Source organism: Trametes versicolor, assembly GCF_000271585.1.
Source record: "Trametes versicolor FP-101664 SS1 unplaced genomic scaffold TRAVEscaffold_9, whole genome shotgun sequence".
Lineage (NCBI taxonomy): Eukaryota > Fungi > Basidiomycota > Agaricomycetes > Polyporales > Polyporaceae > Trametes > Trametes versicolor.
Genome location: NW_007360329.1, coordinates 2,691,795 through 2,710,189, shown reverse-complemented (window position 1 = coordinate 2,710,189; position 18,395 = coordinate 2,691,795). Strand labels below are relative to the sequence as shown.

The window sequence follows — 18,395 nt, the reverse complement described above, 5'->3', positions numbered from 1 at the left end:
TGAATGGTATTGTACGATGTTGGTGTTATAGGCTGAACGGATGGATGGAATCTGCCTGCATTGACATGTTCTCGCTGTGCCCTGTGCACATGGGCGCATACATCGACGTCGTACACTGGTCTTACAACAAGAATATGACGATGGAATTGGAACATCTGCCCCTGGCGCCTGCACACAAGTGTGTGTACGACAACATGGCACAGAGCTGCGCATACCGTGCTCGCCCTACTCTAGATGGAAGATATCCGGGAGGATTTCCCAGAGCTGTGCGCGCTCCTTGTGGATCCCTCTTCCGAAGCTCCTCCGACATTCACAACACAGCATCTCCGAGCCCCCGTCGTAGTCGTCGAGCTCTAGTAGCTTGCCCAGCGGGTCGTACACGATCTTCGTGCCCCATACGCGGTCGCGTGCCGCACAGAGGAAGCGCAAGCACGGCCGGTCATCCACATGACAGGATCACGTTCAGCTCTCGCGGGGGCGGACGGCAGTGCGCACCTAGTATCGTGCCCCTGCTGAGCTCGTGCGTGACCTGGTCATTAACACCTTCCAACGACCCTCGGCCGAACGTGTAGCGGAAAAGGTTATCCTTGTCGCAAAGGCTCCATCGCGCGCACGGGAACATCAGCCTGAGTGTCCGATGCCCAGGCTCGAAGCCGATCTCGATGGACGCGACGCTGTAGAATACGGAAGGCAGTAGTTCTATACACCCGTATTCCTGCGCGAATGCGATCGCGGAGACCGGTTCTGGCGCGGGGTTGGCCAGCTCTGCGCGCTGGGCGGTCGTCAAGGATGGGCGATGCATGAGTATGCATTTGACGGTCTGACGTGCGCCGTCGCTGATGTCCCAGTCGACGAGCGTCGTCGGCCAATCTTAGGCGACTCGTTGGATCATATTTGAGCGGGCCGTGTCGAGGAGGTACTTTCCGGCAAGTGTGACTGCGACCTTGAGCTCGACGGCGGTGCCGGGGTGAGACGAGCGCAATAGGTACCGGCTGGTAAGGGGGACGGGTGAGTATCTGTCAGAACGAGATTAAATGCGATTACGCACCCGGAATCGTATACTTACGTATAAGAGATGCGACAGGCCCACCGCGTCGTCTTACATGATAATAAGAGACCTCCCATCGTATGTTGATCTAGGGCTCGCGGAAGCGTCGGCAAGGAGGGTAGAGAAGACCGGAGAATGAGTGGACAGAGCATCGTGGTAAACGCAGAACAATTAGAAGGTCTATTGGCTACCTTCGAACGAGGCGCGGGTTTGTAGAACAATGTCGCCGTCATCGAAGTAGAGCTCCAGGTGGCGCTGGATGCCGGTCGTTTCAGTGGAAGTCGCGGAGCTATCCATCGGAAGTCGAAGTATGCCAGCTAGCGAAGCACGCGAGGAAACGTGCTAGGTCTGTGAAAGTCGCGGACGGTGGTCGTGGAGCTTCAAGTTGAGCAAAAGGGTAAGCTGGCCAGACTGCCACATCAGCGCATAGCGAAGTTGGGAAGGTGGCCTGCCTTTCTCAGCATGGGTACGCGACGCGCGTTCCCCTCATATACCTTCGCGGCCTCTCATGAAGCGGCACGGCACGTTTTCTTAGGCTGCGTACTACAATGCTATGCGGAAGCCAAATGTTCCATGGACCGCATTGCGCGGTAGTGAGAGCGCGATACAGAGCGCGCAGACGAAACGAATACGAATACGTGTAGTTTGGAGGCACAGACATGCGTAGACTTGCAGTGGATCGTGAGGGTCGCGCCGGCATAATCCGAGTGAACTATCGTAGTAAAACAAGGCGGGGTCAGATATAGTCATCAAGCAATGATTTCGGGGTGAAGAACGTACACCGGCGTCGAAAACCTAGTCATAAACGTAGCGAACATCGAGCACGCCTCCTGCGGCGAGAACGTGATGCTTGTAAGATTTCATCCCGCTCCCAGAAAGACAAGGTGAGCCTCTGCGCGCACGGGCAAGCGTTACACCAGCACACTTACCGCGCGCTACTCCAGACCGAATATTTGCGGAAGGCGCTCCCAGAGCCGAGTGCGCTGCTCGTACACCCATTTTCCAAACGTCTCCCGGCAGTCGCGACACAGCGTCTCAGGACCCCTCGGCATGACCGCAATGCCCAGCTTGTCGTATTCGTCGAGTTCCAGCAGTTTCGAAAGCGGATCATACGTGGGTCTCGTACCCCACACCCGATAGCGAATCGTCCGCAGGGCGCGCAGGCATGGCCAGTCGTCCGTGTCCACATCGACGACCCCGAAGGGCGGGCGGCAGGGCGCATGCAGCATCACGCCCATGCTGAGGTCGCGCGATACCCTGTGATAGAGAGCTTCCAACGACTGCCGGCCCGTGATGTAGCGAACGAGGTTGTCCTTGTCGCAGAGCTCCCATCGCGCACAAGGGAACATCAACATGTGGACCCAGCGCTCAGGGTCCTCGCACCACACAGAGCGCACATCGATGGACGCGAGGCTGTAGAAGGCTGCCGGCAGTATCTCCGCGCACCCGTGTTCCTGCGCGAATACGATCGTGGACACGGGCTCCGGCGTGCGGTCGGCCAGTGCCACGCTGCTGGAAGTTGCGCGATACGCGTCGTACATCGTGCGTTCTATAGCCCGGCGTGTACCCTCATTGATGTCACAGTCGTCGAGAGTGGTTGGCCAGTCCTGCGTGACTCTCTGGATCATGCTTGAGCGGGCCTTGTCGAGAAGGTACTTATCCGCGAGTTTGACAGCACCCCTGAGCTCGACTGCGGTGTCTGGATGGAACGAACGCAAAAGGTATCGACTGGTAAACGGGGACACGGTGAGTGAACAGTGAAACAATCGGAAATGCGATCACGCACCCAGGATCGTATAAGTACAAGAGGAGATGCGCGAGATCCGCCGCGTCGTCCGCCATAGCAATGAGAGATCTCCCGTCATACATTGATTCCGTACCCGCGGAAGCGTCGGCGAAGAGGTTGGAGAATACCGGAGAGTGCGTGGACAGAACAGCCTGATGAACGCAAAACAATCGATAGTTTCGTTGGCTGCCTTCGAACGAGTTTGTGGCTTTTAGAACGATGTCGCCATCATCGAAATAGAGCTCTGGGTGACGCTGCAGGCCAGTCGCTTCGGTGGGGGTTGTAGAGCTATCCATGGGAAGCCGGAGTCTTTCGGTGAGCGGAACGAGCAAGGGAAAGCGTGAAGTCTGTGAGTGAGTAGAGCTCGAGCAAACGGTGAGCTGGCCGGTGGCCACATTGCCACATCAGAGAAGTTTAGAAGGCTGTCTTCCTTTTGGCGCGTAGGTACGGGCCGCATGTCCCCTCCATCTTCATCGTACTTAGCTTTCTCCATGCCCAGTAGACGATCCATCTAGGCATCAAGGATGCGGTGACAATGCCAATACCATTCAAGCTTCGCGGGTATCGAAGCCAGCCGCCGCAGAAAGTTCTATCGTTTGGGCGTTGCTGATTTTGCCACATACCGACACAGTATATTTCAGAGTAACAGGATCTAAGGTCAAAATTGTGAAGCCTCAGGAGCGAGCATAAGAAAATATCAGAGTGTGCGCAAGAGGTGCAGATGATGGTCGAGAGTAACGAGCGCAGCCTAGCGAGCGCTTGTGTGTACTTGTGGCTGGCGGCAGGCGGGCGCCGAGAATCTCCTTCGCCTCTACCTTTCTCGTTGTGCGATTTAAAATCGCCTACGTAGACTTCAAATAGCTACACGGATTCCACGCGGACGAGATATCGACATACGACGAGCGAAGAAAATAAATGAATGAAGACAGAACTACATCGACCATCGCGCGCGGCGGCGCCATACCTTTCCCAACGACCGTGCTTCACAGACAACTTAGAAGCTAAACCTCGCCCTCGCGCTCCGCTTCGGGGCCAGAGTTGATATTGCGAAAGTCGAACGCCCTCAACAGGCCCTTGTGCGTGGCCTTGGTCATCGTGTACGTCTGCGGGAAATCCTTGATGGTCTTCGCAAGGTTGAGGTGCGGCGGCAGCCATCTCTCACGCACTGACTAGAAGCCAGCTGCCCTTGAGCAGATACCAGCACGTGTCGAGACGCTCCTGGATAGTGTAGAATGCCTCGCACAAATCCGCTGGCAGAGCCACGGCCCGGTTGTTCAGTAATTCCTGATAGCTCGTGGCCGCGAAGATCCTACGACGTTCTCTCTGCAGAGCTGCTTGCGCTTCGCTATCGAGAGCATCTTGTACGCCGCGGAGGTAGACGGTGCTGACGAAGACCCAGCAGAATGATTCGAGGTCGTGCGCTGCGGTGCGCGCAGGGGTCGTCTTGTCCCTGACGATGGCGCGGAGAAGCTCCGTGGCCTTGAACATCGCTGTATCCTCGAATAGTTGTGAGACGATATCCCGTAACAGGAAGATCTAGAATGTGCGCTTACTGTCACGTTCTCTCCACAAATTCTCGGTCGACGGCGGAATACAGTGCGGGCTACAAGTTGCGTTCTCTCGTGTCGCACGAGACTCCTGCGTACGCACAGGTGTCGCTGCCGCCAAAGTAGAGATTGGGCCTGCTACCGCATTAAGCAAGCGAATTATTGAATCAGAGTGGGAGTGTACTTCACTGAGGTATGAGAAGGGCACAGAGCGGTGGACGCGTTTCGAGACCTCGCAGTTGTGGGCGTTGAGAGGCAAGCAGTAACGCGATTGAGCGCCAAAAGCTTCGCCCGCCCGAACCGCCTCGTCGTCGCGTAATTTGCTCCGGACACGCCCTTCCCTGGTTCTGCGGAATCTATAAATCTCCGTGAATAACCATAGCAGGGGCGCTCCAACGCGACGCGAACACTTCTGCGTACGAGGTGCTCACATGTGACAAGCGACAGGCGTCCTGAAGATTGGACACCGCCAGCACTTGGGGGTCTTAACCCGCGAGCACAAACTCGAATCAGCCCCATAAGTGTCCGCATGATATGGGTGTCCTCTCGCGTGTATGAGGTGTACTAATACGATGAAGTGAGCGGACGGGGCGCACCGTTAATGATACCCGAAGCCACAGCCCCTGAAGATGCGTCTACATTCGCGTTAAGTGTACAAATGTTCGAGTGAATTGTAAACCATAGATACAGTCCTGATCGTATAGTGTCAGCTGAACATACAACTCTCACAATTTCAGAATGACGGGGTACTTGCCGACAACTACAAGCCGCGTTCCGGTTTCTGAAGCGCGTGCCGCGATGTCCTGTCCACATAAATCAGTACGTTTGGGCGCGATAATCAAAAGAACGCGACGTACCATATCTCGCATGCGCTAATATCCCTACGTCAGCTTGAAGAACACCGGCAAACGACCCCAGAGCTCCCTCCGCTCCTTGTCCACCCAGGATGAGAAATCCTCCTCACAGTGGGCACAGAGCCCAGTCGGGCAAGCCTCCTTCAGCGTCTCCAGGCCTCCGTAGTCGAGCAGGTCGAGCAGCCCTTGCAGCGGGTCGTGCGTGGGTACACGCCCCCACCGCAGCTCGCTCAAGATGTATAGGAAATAGTAACAGGGAGTTGGGACCTCCGGCGGATTATGCAAGTAGCACCCGTCGGGCGGGCCGTCGATGGTCCACTGGGCGTCGCAATCGTCGGCCAGTGGCTCTCCAGCCCTGAGACGCGCGTAGACCGTGGCATGGTAGTAGGCGAATGATTGTCTCCCGTGTGCGTAGCGCAGAAGATCCTCTCTGTCGCAGAGAGACCATCGCGCGAAGAGCACTGCGGTCGAACGATTGGACACCTGTGACAACTCCGTATCCCAATCGTTTGCGACTTCGATCGAGGCGAGGCGGTAGAAGGCGGCAGGTAGAATATCGGGGCATCCGTGTGCGCGCGCGAAGTTGATCGCGGCGACGGGCTCCGGCGTATGAAGGGCCACAACAAAATGCTGAGGATGACCAGGTCCGATCTGAAAGATCCGGCGGTTGAGATTCCGAAGTTCGTGTTGGTGCACGTCCCACTAATCGAGGGTCGTAGGCCAGTCCAAGATGACCCGTTTTACCATGGCTGAGCGGATGGTGCTCATGACGTACTTGTCGGCGAGCTTGACAGCACCGATAAGCTCGAGGGGGGTGTCGGGATGCGACGCGCGCAAGAGATATAGGCTGTCAGGGACGTCTGTGTCAGCATGCACTCCGCATAAAAATCGATACGAGTACTCACGAGGGGTCGTACAAGTACAGGAGAAGATGCGCGAGGTCAGCTGCGTCATCCGGCATGTTGATGAGAGGTCTGCCTTCGTACGTCGACCCGAGATTTGCGGAAGCGTCCGCAAAGAGGTTGTGAAAGACGACAGAGTGGGCACTTAGCAGAGCCGTTTGGATACAGAAGAGCTGAAATTTCGGTGGATTGTCTTTGGACGACATGGGGGCCTGCAATACGACATCCCCGGGCCCATCCTCGCGGTAGAGTTCAGGGTGGAGTTCTAAGACGGGTATCACCGTCTCGGACGTCGCCAGACTACCCATAAGAGTGGATGAAAGTGTAATAGAATGACTGTGTCGAAGCAGAAAGAGCGAAGAGGAAGCTGAGGCGAGCGACGACTCCTTCGAGGCGGCCCTGAGTTCGCCAGCGTGACATGCCTGCTAGGTAGGGTCACTGCCTTCCTGGGCTCAGGCAGTTCCCGCCCCTCGTCTCCCACGCAGTGGGGACCCCAAGCGATCATGGTCAGTCATGGTCTGGGCACAAGCACTCCGGAAGAGTGAGATGCGCTCTTGGGGCACGAATAGACTGGGATGATGGTCCGGAGCAAGATGCGTAGTCGCCCGAGCGCTTCCGTGCAGCTGTGGCTGACGGCGGCCGACAAACCCGCTTTCAAACCTCACCGCGACCCCAGACCTTCTCTCTCCGGATAATATAGATGATGAACTACTTCTGCATCATTTACAGGTTCTTGGCTAAGGAAGACACTGTTTTAACTCAGACTCTCTTCAAGAGAAGAAGAAAACCGCCGGAAACAAGCACTGTCACGATGGCCCCGGTGTGCGGCCTGCGTTCGTGAGTGTCAAGTACGCAAAAATGGTACAGCAAAGGGTACAGGTAGTATAATCCTACATAAGCAGTCCTGGTGGTATCGTGTCAATTACGTTCGAAAGACGCGAGTTAGAAGTGCCCGAAAGCGAGATACTTACTGACAAATACAAGCAGCGCTCCGAATGTGCGTATTGGTACTACAATGACCTGTCTGTGCGAATCAGTACATCGACGCGCGGACACGTCGCACCGCATGCCACTCACCTCACGCGTCTACTTCAGCTTGAAGTAATCCGAAAGGCGTCCCCATAGCGCCATCCGTTCCTTCGTAACCCAGAGTGCGAGCTCCGCCTCACAGTCAACGCACAGCCCAGCCGGACAAGCCCGCGTAAGGTCCTCAATATTCCGATAGTCGATCAGATCCGCCAGCGCCCTCAGCGGATCGTCCATCGGCACCTGTCCCCACCCCATCTCGCACAACGTGTGCATACAATGCGCGCACGGCGAGCGAGGGCTCGGCCTCCCGTTCCAGTCCCACTGCTGGCCGACGGCGCCGCCGGGCACCCAGTATAACGACTTGCAGTCCTCCGCAAGCGGCTCCGCGTTCTTGAGACGCGTGTACACCGCGGTGTGGTATTCCGCGAGCGCCTGCTTCCCACGCATGCAGCGTAGGAGGTCCTCGTTTGCACACAGCGGCCAGCGCGCGAACAGCCGCGCGCTCGGATGGGGGAATTGGTCCAGCACGGTCCAGTCGTTGCCGACGTCGATGGACGCGAGGTGGTAGAATGCGGCGGGCAGAAGCTCGGGGCATCCATGCGCGTGCGCGAAGTTGATGGCGGCGACGGGCTCTGGGGTGAGCCGGGCCATGACGATGTACTGGGGATAATCGGGGCGCGTGATGAGCTCCTCCATGGCACGGATCCTGGCTTGATGAATGTCCCACTGGCTAACGGTGGTTGGCCAGTCCATCGTGACTCGCCTGACCATCGCTGCACGGACCGTGGGCATGACGTACTTGTCCGCGAGCCTGGCAGCGCCGAGGAGCTCTAAGGGGGTATCGGGGTGCGAATTTCGCAAGAGGTACCGGCTATCCAAGGACGTTTGGGTCAGCATGCGGCGCATCAAGACAGAAAAATTTGGTACGCACGAGGAATCATACAGGTATAATAGGAGATGGGATACGTCGGCCGCCTCGTCCGCCATGTTGATCAGTGGCTTGCCATCGTACGTTGGCCCGACGTTTTCAGAGGCGTCGGAGAAAAGGTTGGAGAATACATCGGAATGGGCACTCAGAATCGCCTTCCGGACGCAGAATAGCTGGTACCTCAGTGGATGTCCTTCAGACGAGATGTGGGCCCGCAGAACGACGTCTCCGTCATCGTGATAGAGTTGAGGGTGACGTTCGTAGCGTGGAACTTCGGCTACAATGGCGAGACCATCCATAGGAACAGGCGATGTGTAAACAAGCAGAATATTAGAGCAAGAATGAGGGGCCGAGCTTGCCGTCTCGAGGAAGTACTCGAGACCGAGACAGGAAGGGAGAGGAGGGAAGAGCAAGGAGGTAGGAGACGAACCGCCGCTTGGAAACCGCTACTCGGAACCGGCCGCGCGTTGCATGTTCCGATTAGGCAGATACGTTCCCTTTGTGAGAACAAACAGGTTAAAGTCCTTGCCCTATTCTTGTGCGCGGTACCATTCTCTTCATATCGCACAGATGAGCACTCGAAAAGGAACATAATCATAGCTTTTCCGCACCATTATAACCCGCGTCCGCGCGCATCTGCGAATGACAAGACTCAGACCGCTCCTACCACAGCATCGCGCAATGTCGAGTCCGCGACGACTACTGTGTACATCATGTTCCCGGAAGCTCTCACCCGGACCACGTCATCGAGCAGCAGCGCCTTTACGCTCAGAATATTGCTGAAAATCGCGATCTACTCAACCTGAATGCGCGCAACACTCAGACGTATCGCAAGACTAGCAGGAGGTTATATCGTGATCACTATAAAATCGTCTCATGAGCAACATAGGACTGTGATCGAGAGAGACGGAGAGACTTACCGAGTATACTGCGAAAGGGGACTCCACGGTTTTCGCGAGGGACGGGAAGGATCGAGTTAACTGGGGAGCGTAGCGGCCTGCAGGCCCCATTCGAAGCGCTGCAGGCACCGAGCCGCTATGAAACATGCTCATGGCGGCAGACTGCGGCGGTGGCTTCCAAGTTGCTGGATCGAAGAAGGCTCAGCCAAGTGCATCGGACACAAAAGCGTGCAAGAGGCGCAGCAAGATCTGGTCCATCGATGCCGAAACTCGTAAGGCGACTGTTTGCAGGTAGTTCGTAGTTCTGCTATCCCAGAGTCGAATCTTAGTGATTAATAGTCCGTTGAGTGGAATTGCAGGTCGGCAGTGGCTGAAACATTAAGTGTGAGTGCGTGTGGGCCAGCGACACGCGGCCCAGCCGACCGAGGTACCATATCCTGGCCAAGGACTTGCGCAGAGTGGAGCTGTGAGTTTTGTCGCTGCGCAGGTATCCTGAGCCTGTAGCTAAGAAATCGCGAGCGAGACGGGCCAAAGGATGCAAGACACGAAGAGCAAGCGATGGCAAAGTGATGGTCGGGAGCAAGAGTAGTCGTCCGGGCGCTTGTATGCCATTGTGGCGTGGGCAGAACGCGCCCGCCGTCGCCGTCTTTTGTTTCCGACCGTCTTGTCAAAACATAGCACCGAGCTTCCTAGCAACAGCGAGATAATACTATGTCTTCGCTCAGTGGGAGAGACACCTGGTCTCTTTTGTTAACGAGCAGATATATCAGCCATGTACGACTGGTGAGTGGCAGTAATTCCGGACGTTCATTGTTCAAGCCCACTGACTGCGCGCGTCGTGTACTAGCACTCCCGTCGAATCCACCGTCCTCTGCGACCCCATTCTACAACCGCCGGCCTGGAGCTTGGTATTGAAGCCATACGCAAGTCGAAAAGCACTACTGGAACCTCCACCTCTCTTCGTCATGCGTCACCTTTTTGCGTCCTTTCTCGATAACTGGTACCCGCGACACGCCAACACCCCGGCGACTGGTTCCGGACTCGAAGCCCTTCCCATCGAAATACTCGAGATCATTTTTCAGTTTGCGTGTACCGATGGCGGTCGTACGGGATGCAATCTTTCCCTCGTATCCAAGTACATCCGCGCCACCTCCCGCGCCTACCGCTTTCATTCCGTTTCGATGCTCGCCGGCATCTCCATCCAACTCGATCGCCTATTGAGCGCTCTCAAGGCTGCACAAGCAGAAGCACGAGCGGAAGGCGGCCCGATGCCTCGTGTGCGCAATCTGTGCATCCTCCTCACGCCTGCCTTGTACCCACCGGGCGACTTGGGCTTCAAAACCACCGATCTAGACCGCGCCATCCGCCAGCACCAGAAAGCGCTGGTGGCAGGTGTAACACGCGAGGGCCACGTCGACCACAACTTCCGGATTTTCAAGGTGTACTACGTTGCCTTCCGGAAACTCTTCGCCGCGGTCCACGCCGATCTGGAGACACTCTGTCTTTTCCGACGCTGCTACAGCAGCTATCCCGCTACACCACTGATTCCGTGCCCCCGGGGTTTCCCTCGCCTCCGGGAGTTCACGTTCAATGAGGACCTCCCGCCGTTCGCACCTCCCACTGACGGCACACCCATGTACCCAGCCCTGAAGCGGCTGCACATGACGCTGCTCTGCGAAGATGCCGAGGTGGGCTTCCCGTGGTGGGCAGCCAATGCGCCGCAGCTCGGCTGGCTCCGCATCAACACCGTACACCGCGTCGCCGAGTTCGACGTCCGCATCGTGTCCCAGCTTGCGCACGTCCTAGGTACGCCCTCCTCCACAACGTCCGCTCCCGTCCTGGTTCTCACTGCCCGTCTCCTTCAGGCCCAGACCTAGACGGCCGTCGCACGCGGCACCCAAGCGCACCTGTGCCCTCCTTCGACCAACTTAACACTCTCATGCTCATGATCAGCCCAATATTCCGCATAGAATACCCCCCTCCACCGCCCGTCGCCTCCGCCTACGTCGCCTCCGCCACAGCGCTCGACGCCGAGCTGCGCGCGCTCGGCGTCCCGCATACCGTCTTCCAACCACATTACAGCGAGCAGGACATTCCTAAGTCGTCGAGGTTCCCCCAGCTGGAAGAGGGCATGCGCTGCGACTGGCTCTTGCGCCTCGGAGGCGGGGAGGGGCTCTTCACACCGGAGTTCTGGACGAGGCCGCGGGCGGACTCGGAGATGCGGGTGCCGGGGACCCTGGAGAGTCTGCTAGATCTTTGGAAGGCAGTGCGGGCGAAGTAACGGATATCAGAGTGCGAGACACTCGACGGAGACATGTGCATTATATCCTGGGACGTACGCACATACGAACCATCATACGAAGTGTTCTACTAAATCATCCGTCGCATTAGCCGAATCTATGCACATAATGTAACATAATAAGCTAACCGCAAGGTGTATACGAGATCAGACAGGACTTGTCCTAGGAACGTGAGAGTAAGGATGCATATGGCGGTCGGGCCGTAGTCGTTCAGGCGCTTGCATGCTGTTGTGGCGCTGCGGAAGCACCGCGCGAGGCGCTGTAAGTCGTCTTTTGTTTTCAACCATCTCGTCGAAACACAACAGCTTCGGATCCATGGCAACAGCGAGAGAATATCATGTCTTCGTGTGCTGTGGACAACGCTTAGGGTGCTTTATCGTCAAGGAAGAGTTATATACCTGCCATGTGCGACGGGTGAGTTACACTGACTGCGTCGCCAATTCCACTGTCTTCTGCTCACTCATTCCACAACCAGCTGGCCTGGATCTCGGACTTATAGACATACAGAACTCGTAAAGGGCGGTTTCAAATTACTGCCTCTCTTGCTTCATCATGCGTCTCCCTTTCACGTCCGTTCTCGACAGCTGGCACCCACGACGCAACCGTACCCAGGCGACTTTCAGGCTCGAAATTCTCCCCCTGGAGCTCCTCGAGATCGTCTTCCAGTTTGCGTGCACACACGGCGGTCGTACGGGATGCAACCTTGTCCTCGTATCCAAGTATATACGCGTCACGTCCCGCGCCTTCCGCTTTCACTCTGTTTCCCTGCTCGGTGGCATCGGCGTCCAACTCCATCGCTTCATGCTTGCTCTCCATAGGTCACGCGTAGAAGCACGCGCAGAGGGCGCGCCAATACCCCGTGTGCGCCATCTCTGCATCTTCCTCACGCCCGCGGTAGTCCCGATCCGGCAGAACATAGAGACCACCGACCTAGACCGCGCCATCCTCGAGCACCAAGAAACGCTGTTCACGCATCTATCGCACGAGGCCCACATCGCACATGAACGCAAGGTGTTGAAAATCAACCTCAACGCCTTTGTGCACCTCCTTGCCATGGTCCGCGCCGATCTCGAGACGCTCTGTCTCCTCCGGCCTCGGTTATGCAGCTTCCCCGCCCCACCACCGATTGCGTGCCCGAGAGGCTTCCCTCGCCTCCGGGAGCTCACCTTCCACGGGGCACACCTATTCGCGCCTCCCACAAATGGAACGCCCATGTACCCCGCATTGACGCGGCTGCACATGACGTGCCAACGCAAAGACCCCAACAGGGATTTTTCGTGGTGGGCTGCGAACGCGCCGCAGCTCGCCTGGCTCCGCATCGACACCATTCGAAGGTTCCCCGAGGACGATTTTCACATAGTGTCTGACCTCGCACGCGTCCTGGATAAGTCCCTCCCGGAGTTCAACCTCCGTACCGGTTCTCACCACATATATCCTTCAGGGCCTGATGTAGACCGTCATCCATGGCGCGGCGCACACACGTCCTCTCCCTCCTGGTCCTCCCTTCAGACACTCATGCTCATGGTTAGGCCCCTATTCCCTCCCGATTACACCCCCTCCCCGCCCGTCGCAGCTGCCTACACCGCCGACGTCTCTGTACTTGATTCCGAACTGTGTGCACTCGGCGTCCCATGCACCGTCTTCCAGTCGCACTACGATCTGCAAGACATCCCCAGGCCGCGGTGGTCCTTGTTTAACGGCGAGACGGAGGAGGGCATGCGGCTAGATTGGCTGCTACGCATTGGGGGCGGGAAGGGGCTTTTCACGGTGGACTTGTGGACGAGGACTCCGCAGGCGCCGACACGGACGCTGGGGAGGCTGAAGAGGCTTTGGAAGGCCGTGCGCGGAGACTAGTACGTTCCCAGGTAGTCCTCTGTATGTACTGCATTTGAAACGGAAACGGCTTGGAAGGAGCGGCTTATGGGTGACCGCGATCTAGCTACCGCACTGCAGCGACTTCGGCGCGGTCGCACATCACTCGTTCAACTCTCGCACGTTGTAATATCGTGGTCCACAAGCATATCCTGGACATGACGGCCGGGAGCAAACCCGTACTGGGCGTTCGGAGGGCGCTTGTACGGCGCGGTTCAGTGGCACGGGGTGCACCGAACCGGCAGCGCCCGCCGTCTTCTGTTCTTGATCTTGTCGAGAAACAACACCACTGCAGCGGAACAGAACCACATCTCTGCATACTTCTAGAAAATCAGTCCCTTTTGTTCAGGTGCTATATATTTCACAACTGCGACCGGTGGCTGGCACTCACTCGACCTACATAGCTCTACGCTTCCCCCCCTTGGTTGAACTGCTGCCGATTCCGCCGTCATCCACGACTTCATTCCAACTTCAACCAGTAGGCCTCAAGATTAGATTGAACGCTATACGCAAGTCGTCAGTACACAAGAAATCTCTTGCTTCGTCATGTATCGACCTTTTACGTCCTTCCTCAACGATTGGCTCCCCGGGCCGCAGCCTCACGCATCCGCCACTTCCAAACTCGAATATTTCCCCAACGAGCTTCTCGACATCATATTCCCGCTCGCATGCACTGATGGTGGTCGTACAGGATGTAACCTCGCCCTCGTATCCAAGTCCATCCGCGCCACCTCCCGCGCCTCCCGCTTTCACTCCGTCTCACTCCTCTGCGGCCTCCCCGACCGTCTCGAGCACTTCCTGCGCACTCTTGACGCCGCGAAGGCTGAGGCGCGTGCCGAGGGTGCACCGATTCCTTGCGTACGCCATCTCTGCATCTCTCTCACGTACGCCTGGAGTCCTTTGAGCGTGAACACCAACGCCTTGAACGCTGCCGCGCTAGAACGCTGGATGGGGCTGTACACCGAACTATCGCCCGAGGCACTTTACGCACAAAGCGAGAAGGAAAGCGAAGAATATCACGCCGCTTTCCTGCCGCTGTTCAACGCAGTCCGCACCGACCTCGAGTCACTCTGTCTCCTCCGAGAATCCTACACGGACTATCCTAAACCGCTGATCGCATGCCCCGGCGGTTTCCCGCGCCTCCGGGAGTTTACGTTCAATGAGGGTCTTCCACCATTCCTGCCACTCGACGATGCCACGCCTATGTACCCAGCTCTGGAGCGGCTGCACATGTCGATTCGCGGCGGCGACCCTCCGGCGGACTTCCAGTGGTGGGCGGCGAATGCCCCGCGTCTCGTCTGGCTCCGTATCAATGCCGTACACCTCTTCCCGCTCAACCCCTTCCCCGTCGTATCGGATCTAGCACGCGTCATAGGTATGTCTTATTTGACGGTCATCCCAATCATCCGCCTGACTGAGCTCATTTTACAGGCCCCAGCGCAGACGACCACTCTTGGGAACGTCCAAACGTACGCCCGTCTTCTTTCTCCCAGCTCCAGACGCTCATGCTCATGGCCCACCCCGCCTTCCTGCCCCCCGAGCCCACTCCACAAGTTGCAGCCGCTTATGCCGCGACCGCCCCGGCTCTCGACGCTGAGCTGCGCACACTAAGCGTCCCGTGCACCGTCTACCAATTGCACTACGACCGGCAGTCGGACACAGTCGACCGGAGCGCATTCCTACCTGAGAGGTTGACGCTGGTGGAGGGCATGCACTCTTCGATGCGGATTTTTGGACGGGGACACAGACAAAGACGCGGGCGCCGGGAGTGTTTGGAAGGTTGTGGAAAGTTGTGTGGGGTCCAGATCAGGACGTCTACTAACACAGTGCTGTAACGCGTACCGTAGCAGTAAGAGATTCCAAATTGACATGCATGGGTGGTCGCTATGTAACATGTTATAGCGTCGCATTCAGCAGTTATGGCGGCTCGTCAGTTGCTTACATCACCCTCGCGCTCCTACGGGGTCGAAGGCATGACTTACCGCCTATCCAAGCCCGTAGTAAGGCGAGAGCCCACTCAAGTGACTACTTTATGCCGTATCGCAGGCAGGTTTTTTTTCGCGATTACACATATTCAAAAAGTGGCATCCCGCGCCATATATATGTATACACAATCTAGGCAGCCACAATATCGACCGTAACGCGACATGAGACTCGGAAAGGACACAAATCAGTAGAAATAGATAGTACCACCACGACACAAACCCCGATGCCCATCATAGCTTCCTTGGAACACGCCCCATGACCTCGCCGGTGTGGTTGCCCTCGCCCCCTCGACAAGATCACCTTCGTCGGCCAAGGCGAGGACTTCGGGTTCTACGCCACATGCTCGCGCCCCATCTCGGATCCAGAGTCTCCCCGCTTGCGCTTCCGCATTCTTTCGGGTGTAGAGAACACAAGCAAAACCATCTCGTGCGTCGCTTTCGTAGATGAACCGAACGGTGCCGGAACACGGTCTCCAGCTCCTTCGGCCATCTCAGGTAAGGTTCGCATACGGCGATTAGGCTGAAAACATTTGAGGTAGTACCAGCACGTGTTGAGACAAATTCTGAGCGTCTTCTCCTCAAGATCGTCAAGGTGCGCCCTTAGGCAATCGATGTTTCCGAGGAATTGGTCCTGGTCCGAGGGAAGAGCCACCCAACGTTTATCCAACAGCTCCACGCAGCCGATCGCTGCAAAAATCTTGCGGTACTCGCTCTGCAGATCCGATCGCTTCTGGCCTTTAGGCATGTCACGCAAGGCGCGGAGGTAGAGAGTGTAGATGAACACCCAGCAGAAAGACTCGAGATCGTGTGCTGCGGTACGCGTTATCGTCTTGCCTGCGACAACAGCCTGAAGCAGCTCCGTGGCCATGAATGCCACTGTGCCCTAGGATATTTATTAAACGGTGCTCGCGCCCACAAAGGTTCGGAAGTGGTGCTTACCGTCATCGTCTCTCCCGCCTCCTTAGCAGCGGGGTCGGGAACAGGGTAGGAGGCGAGCTCGAAATCAGTGAGGAAGCCCTCTGTTATCGGAAGATCTTGCGTATCAAATCGTTCATCGAGTTCCTTCTCGGGGATTGCAGCCTGATAGACCGTGTGTACGCGGATGAGAATGTTTCCAGCACTGATGTCACGGTGCAAGAACTTTCGCTTGTAAAGGTTCAGATGAGCTGTACATGCCAAGTAAAGTCAGAGATTGATCTGATACCGCGACATGCTGCACACATACCTGACACAGCGGTATACATTGCGTCCATCAATTCTTCGCCACTACTGTACTCCCACAGACTCTTCCCAAAGTCGTTCAAAACGACACGATGGAGAACCGCATCAGGTTGTATGCCTTTGGTGAACTCTGGTAGTTTCCTGAGAGCGCGTACCGTCAGGGTACCTCCCTCAAGCTGAGCATCACCGCCCGACTTGAAGCTGGCCATTCCTTTCGGTATGGCCTCGCCCGCGGCCTCAAACACAGAAGCTATCTTCTCGTAGATAGCGGATTCGGCTAGACGTCCCTGGCTTCTCCAAGCATACTTGAGGATGACCGGAAGACCCGACGAAACATCAACTGCCTTCCAGATAGCTGTCCCCCGACCTAGCATAGACTGCGAGCTCCACATCGGCAAACCGAAGGTGCGCACTTCGACCGAGTCATTGATCGCTACTAGGAAACGCGGTGGCGTCTTCGAGTAGTGCCCGTATCCTTGCAGCAAGACCATGGACGGGTCGTGACCGAGCTCCTCCGGGGTGATCTCCCACGTGAATCGTATGATCATCTTGACGAAGTCTCGGAACGCAGCATCGACTAGCTGGTGGTCCTTGTACAGCGCGACCGGCGCGGCAATGATAGCGCCTCGGCGATCGAAGTAGCCTAGACACCAGCTATCGCCGCAGAAAAATATACCGTACACGTAGAGTTGGAACGGGCGAGCATGGAAGAGGATGCGAGCGTAGTCTGCGCCTTGAGCAAGCGTGTCCTTGATCGCTTTCTCATCCCGTGTGATAGGAAGATCGGATGCTGAGCCCTTTACCTCGATGAAGGCAGAGCAATGCCGCCACAACACCGACTTGGGATCGAGATGCGTGGTAAGAACACCCTCGGGGGGAGAAACCTCGGCGAGCGCAAAGTCTGGTTTGCCTCGTGCCTCTAAGATGTTGGGGATAAGCGGGTCTTCCCAACGCAACAGCTCCTTGTCCTTGGATACGAAGCTTCGATAGTACTTCCTTGTCTGAGGAGACACCTTGGCGCATGCCTTCTCGATGCTAGCAAAAATCGCAGCCTGTATGCGGGTTTGTGTCAGTACTATATGAAATGTCGAACGGATTGGTAACGTACCATGGGTGGGTAGAACTTAACTTCGGAGCCCGACTTGGCGCAAGACAGCTCCTCTATCAGCACAATTTGCGCATGGCACTCCTCTTTGACGTCGTCGACAATCCGTGTAACGGTAGCCTCGTTCGAGGTCAGAGTAGTGACCTTGCCTGGAAGGAATTTCTTGGTGAACAGCTTGCGGTCCGAGTACTTGACGTTGTGTACGAGCTCGTCTTTGAAATTCTTCCGGTTGATTTCAGTAGAGCGGCCTTCGGGAAGAGGGGTCCAGCCTGCAGTGGAAGAGGCTTTGGGGGCCGAGGGAGAAGTCTGTTCAGGCGGGTAGGACATAGCGAGATGTGCGTGCTTACTTTGTGGGGGCATCCGAGCGGGTTTATATACCGTGGATGTCTGCGTATGTTTGGAAAATGATGTCGCAGCGGCGCGAAGTGGACGGCGCAAGGGTGCCTCGTCTGTGAGCTCACAGATAGTCGGAAGAGGAAGCTGAATTGCCGGGAGACTGGTAAGGGCTGCCACAACGTGAGGCGTGCAGACTGTTATAGCAGGCGCAAAAACGTGATGTTCCTCGACGGGGCGGAGGCAATATGTTTTCTTTGCCACATGCGTTCAGAAGGGGCCACGCATACGGCGAAAATCGCAGACATGACTCACCCTGAATAAACACACGGCACGCGGCGATGAAAAACGCCGCCTGGTGGCTGGTGGATGTGGTGCGGACTAGACTAGATGAAATGCGTCAGATGCGTGGAATCCTGACATGGAAGGAGAGCGGAAAATTTTCACCTGCCCGTTCAATCTTCGAAACTAGTCCCCAATTATCGTACCGTCCGCACGACCCGATTTGGCAGGGTTGTTCGCGACGCAGCGAGGGCGGTGTTGTGCGATGCAACTGCAGGCCGTACCGTCGCCACCGGGCTTTCTG

The 18,395-nt window shown here is 56.7% G+C and overlaps 8 protein-coding genes across 8 annotated transcripts; 3 read left to right on the top strand and 5 right to left on the bottom strand.

Moving 5' to 3' along the window:
* Window positions 1-1,983: 1,983 nt before the first annotated feature.
* Window positions 1,984-3,130, bottom strand: TRAVEDRAFT_50728 (uncharacterized protein; the record flags this gene model as incomplete). Its single annotated transcript, XM_008043033.1, has 2 exons — window positions 1,984-2,776; window positions 2,835-3,130. The coding sequence occupies 2 exons, from the start codon at window positions 3,128-3,130 to the stop codon at window positions 1,984-1,986; spliced, it is 1,089 nt and encodes a 362-aa protein (XP_008041224.1).
* Window positions 3,131-3,835: 705 nt separating this feature from the next.
* Window positions 3,836-4,322, bottom strand: TRAVEDRAFT_50727 (uncharacterized protein; the record flags this gene model as incomplete). Its single annotated transcript, XM_008043032.1, has 2 exons — window positions 3,836-3,958; window positions 4,005-4,322. 2 exons carry the CDS (start codon window positions 4,320-4,322, stop codon window positions 3,836-3,838), a joined length of 441 nt encoding a protein of 146 aa, XP_008041223.1.
* Window positions 4,323-5,168: 846 nt separating this feature from the next.
* Window positions 5,169-6,445, bottom strand: TRAVEDRAFT_73813 (uncharacterized protein; the record flags this gene model as incomplete). The annotated part of the gene is made up of 4 exons (XM_008043493.1): window positions 5,169-5,184; window positions 5,239-5,886; window positions 5,980-6,082; window positions 6,141-6,445. 3 exons carry the CDS (start codon window positions 6,443-6,445, stop codon window positions 5,263-5,265), a joined length of 1,032 nt encoding a protein of 343 aa, XP_008041684.1. The 3' UTR covers window positions 5,169-5,184; window positions 5,239-5,262.
* Window positions 6,446-7,223: 778 nt separating this feature from the next.
* On the bottom strand, window positions 7,224-8,393 carry TRAVEDRAFT_22549 (uncharacterized protein; the record flags this gene model as incomplete). Its single annotated transcript, XM_008042728.1, has 2 exons — window positions 7,224-8,037; window positions 8,098-8,393. 2 exons carry the CDS (start codon window positions 8,391-8,393, stop codon window positions 7,224-7,226), a joined length of 1,110 nt encoding a protein of 369 aa, XP_008040919.1.
* Window positions 8,394-9,138: 745 nt separating this feature from the next.
* On the top strand, window positions 9,139-11,274 carry TRAVEDRAFT_22548 (uncharacterized protein; the record flags this gene model as incomplete). Its single annotated transcript, XM_008042727.1, has 5 exons — window positions 9,139-9,284; window positions 9,353-9,381; window positions 9,755-9,776; window positions 9,841-10,799; window positions 10,859-11,274. The coding sequence occupies 5 exons, from the start codon at window positions 9,139-9,141 to the stop codon at window positions 11,272-11,274; spliced, it is 1,572 nt and encodes a 523-aa protein (XP_008040918.1).
* A 571-nt stretch (window positions 11,275-11,845) lies between these two features.
* On the top strand, window positions 11,846-13,147 carry TRAVEDRAFT_50723 (uncharacterized protein; the record flags this gene model as incomplete). The annotated part of the gene is made up of 1 exon (XM_008043031.1): window positions 11,846-13,147. The coding sequence occupies one exon, from the start codon at window positions 11,846-11,848 to the stop codon at window positions 13,145-13,147; it is 1,302 nt and encodes a 433-aa protein (XP_008041222.1).
* Window positions 13,148-13,711: 564 nt separating this feature from the next.
* Window positions 13,712-15,000, top strand: TRAVEDRAFT_50722 (uncharacterized protein; the record flags this gene model as incomplete). The annotated part of the gene is made up of 2 exons (XM_008043030.1): window positions 13,712-14,540; window positions 14,597-15,000. 2 exons carry the CDS (start codon window positions 13,712-13,714, stop codon window positions 14,998-15,000), a joined length of 1,233 nt encoding a protein of 410 aa, XP_008041221.1.
* A 481-nt stretch (window positions 15,001-15,481) lies between these two features.
* On the bottom strand, window positions 15,482-18,017 carry TRAVEDRAFT_73812 (uncharacterized protein; the record flags this gene model as incomplete). The annotated part of the gene is made up of 5 exons (XM_008043492.1): window positions 17,824-18,017; window positions 17,480-17,760; window positions 16,376-17,423; window positions 16,090-16,316; window positions 15,482-16,033 (listed from the first exon to the last, which is right to left on the bottom strand). The coding sequence occupies exons 1-5, from the start codon at window positions 17,834-17,836 to the stop codon at window positions 15,482-15,484; spliced, it is 2,121 nt and encodes a 706-aa protein (XP_008041683.1). The 5' UTR covers window positions 17,837-18,017.
* Between the last annotated feature and the right edge of the window lie 378 nt (window positions 18,018-18,395).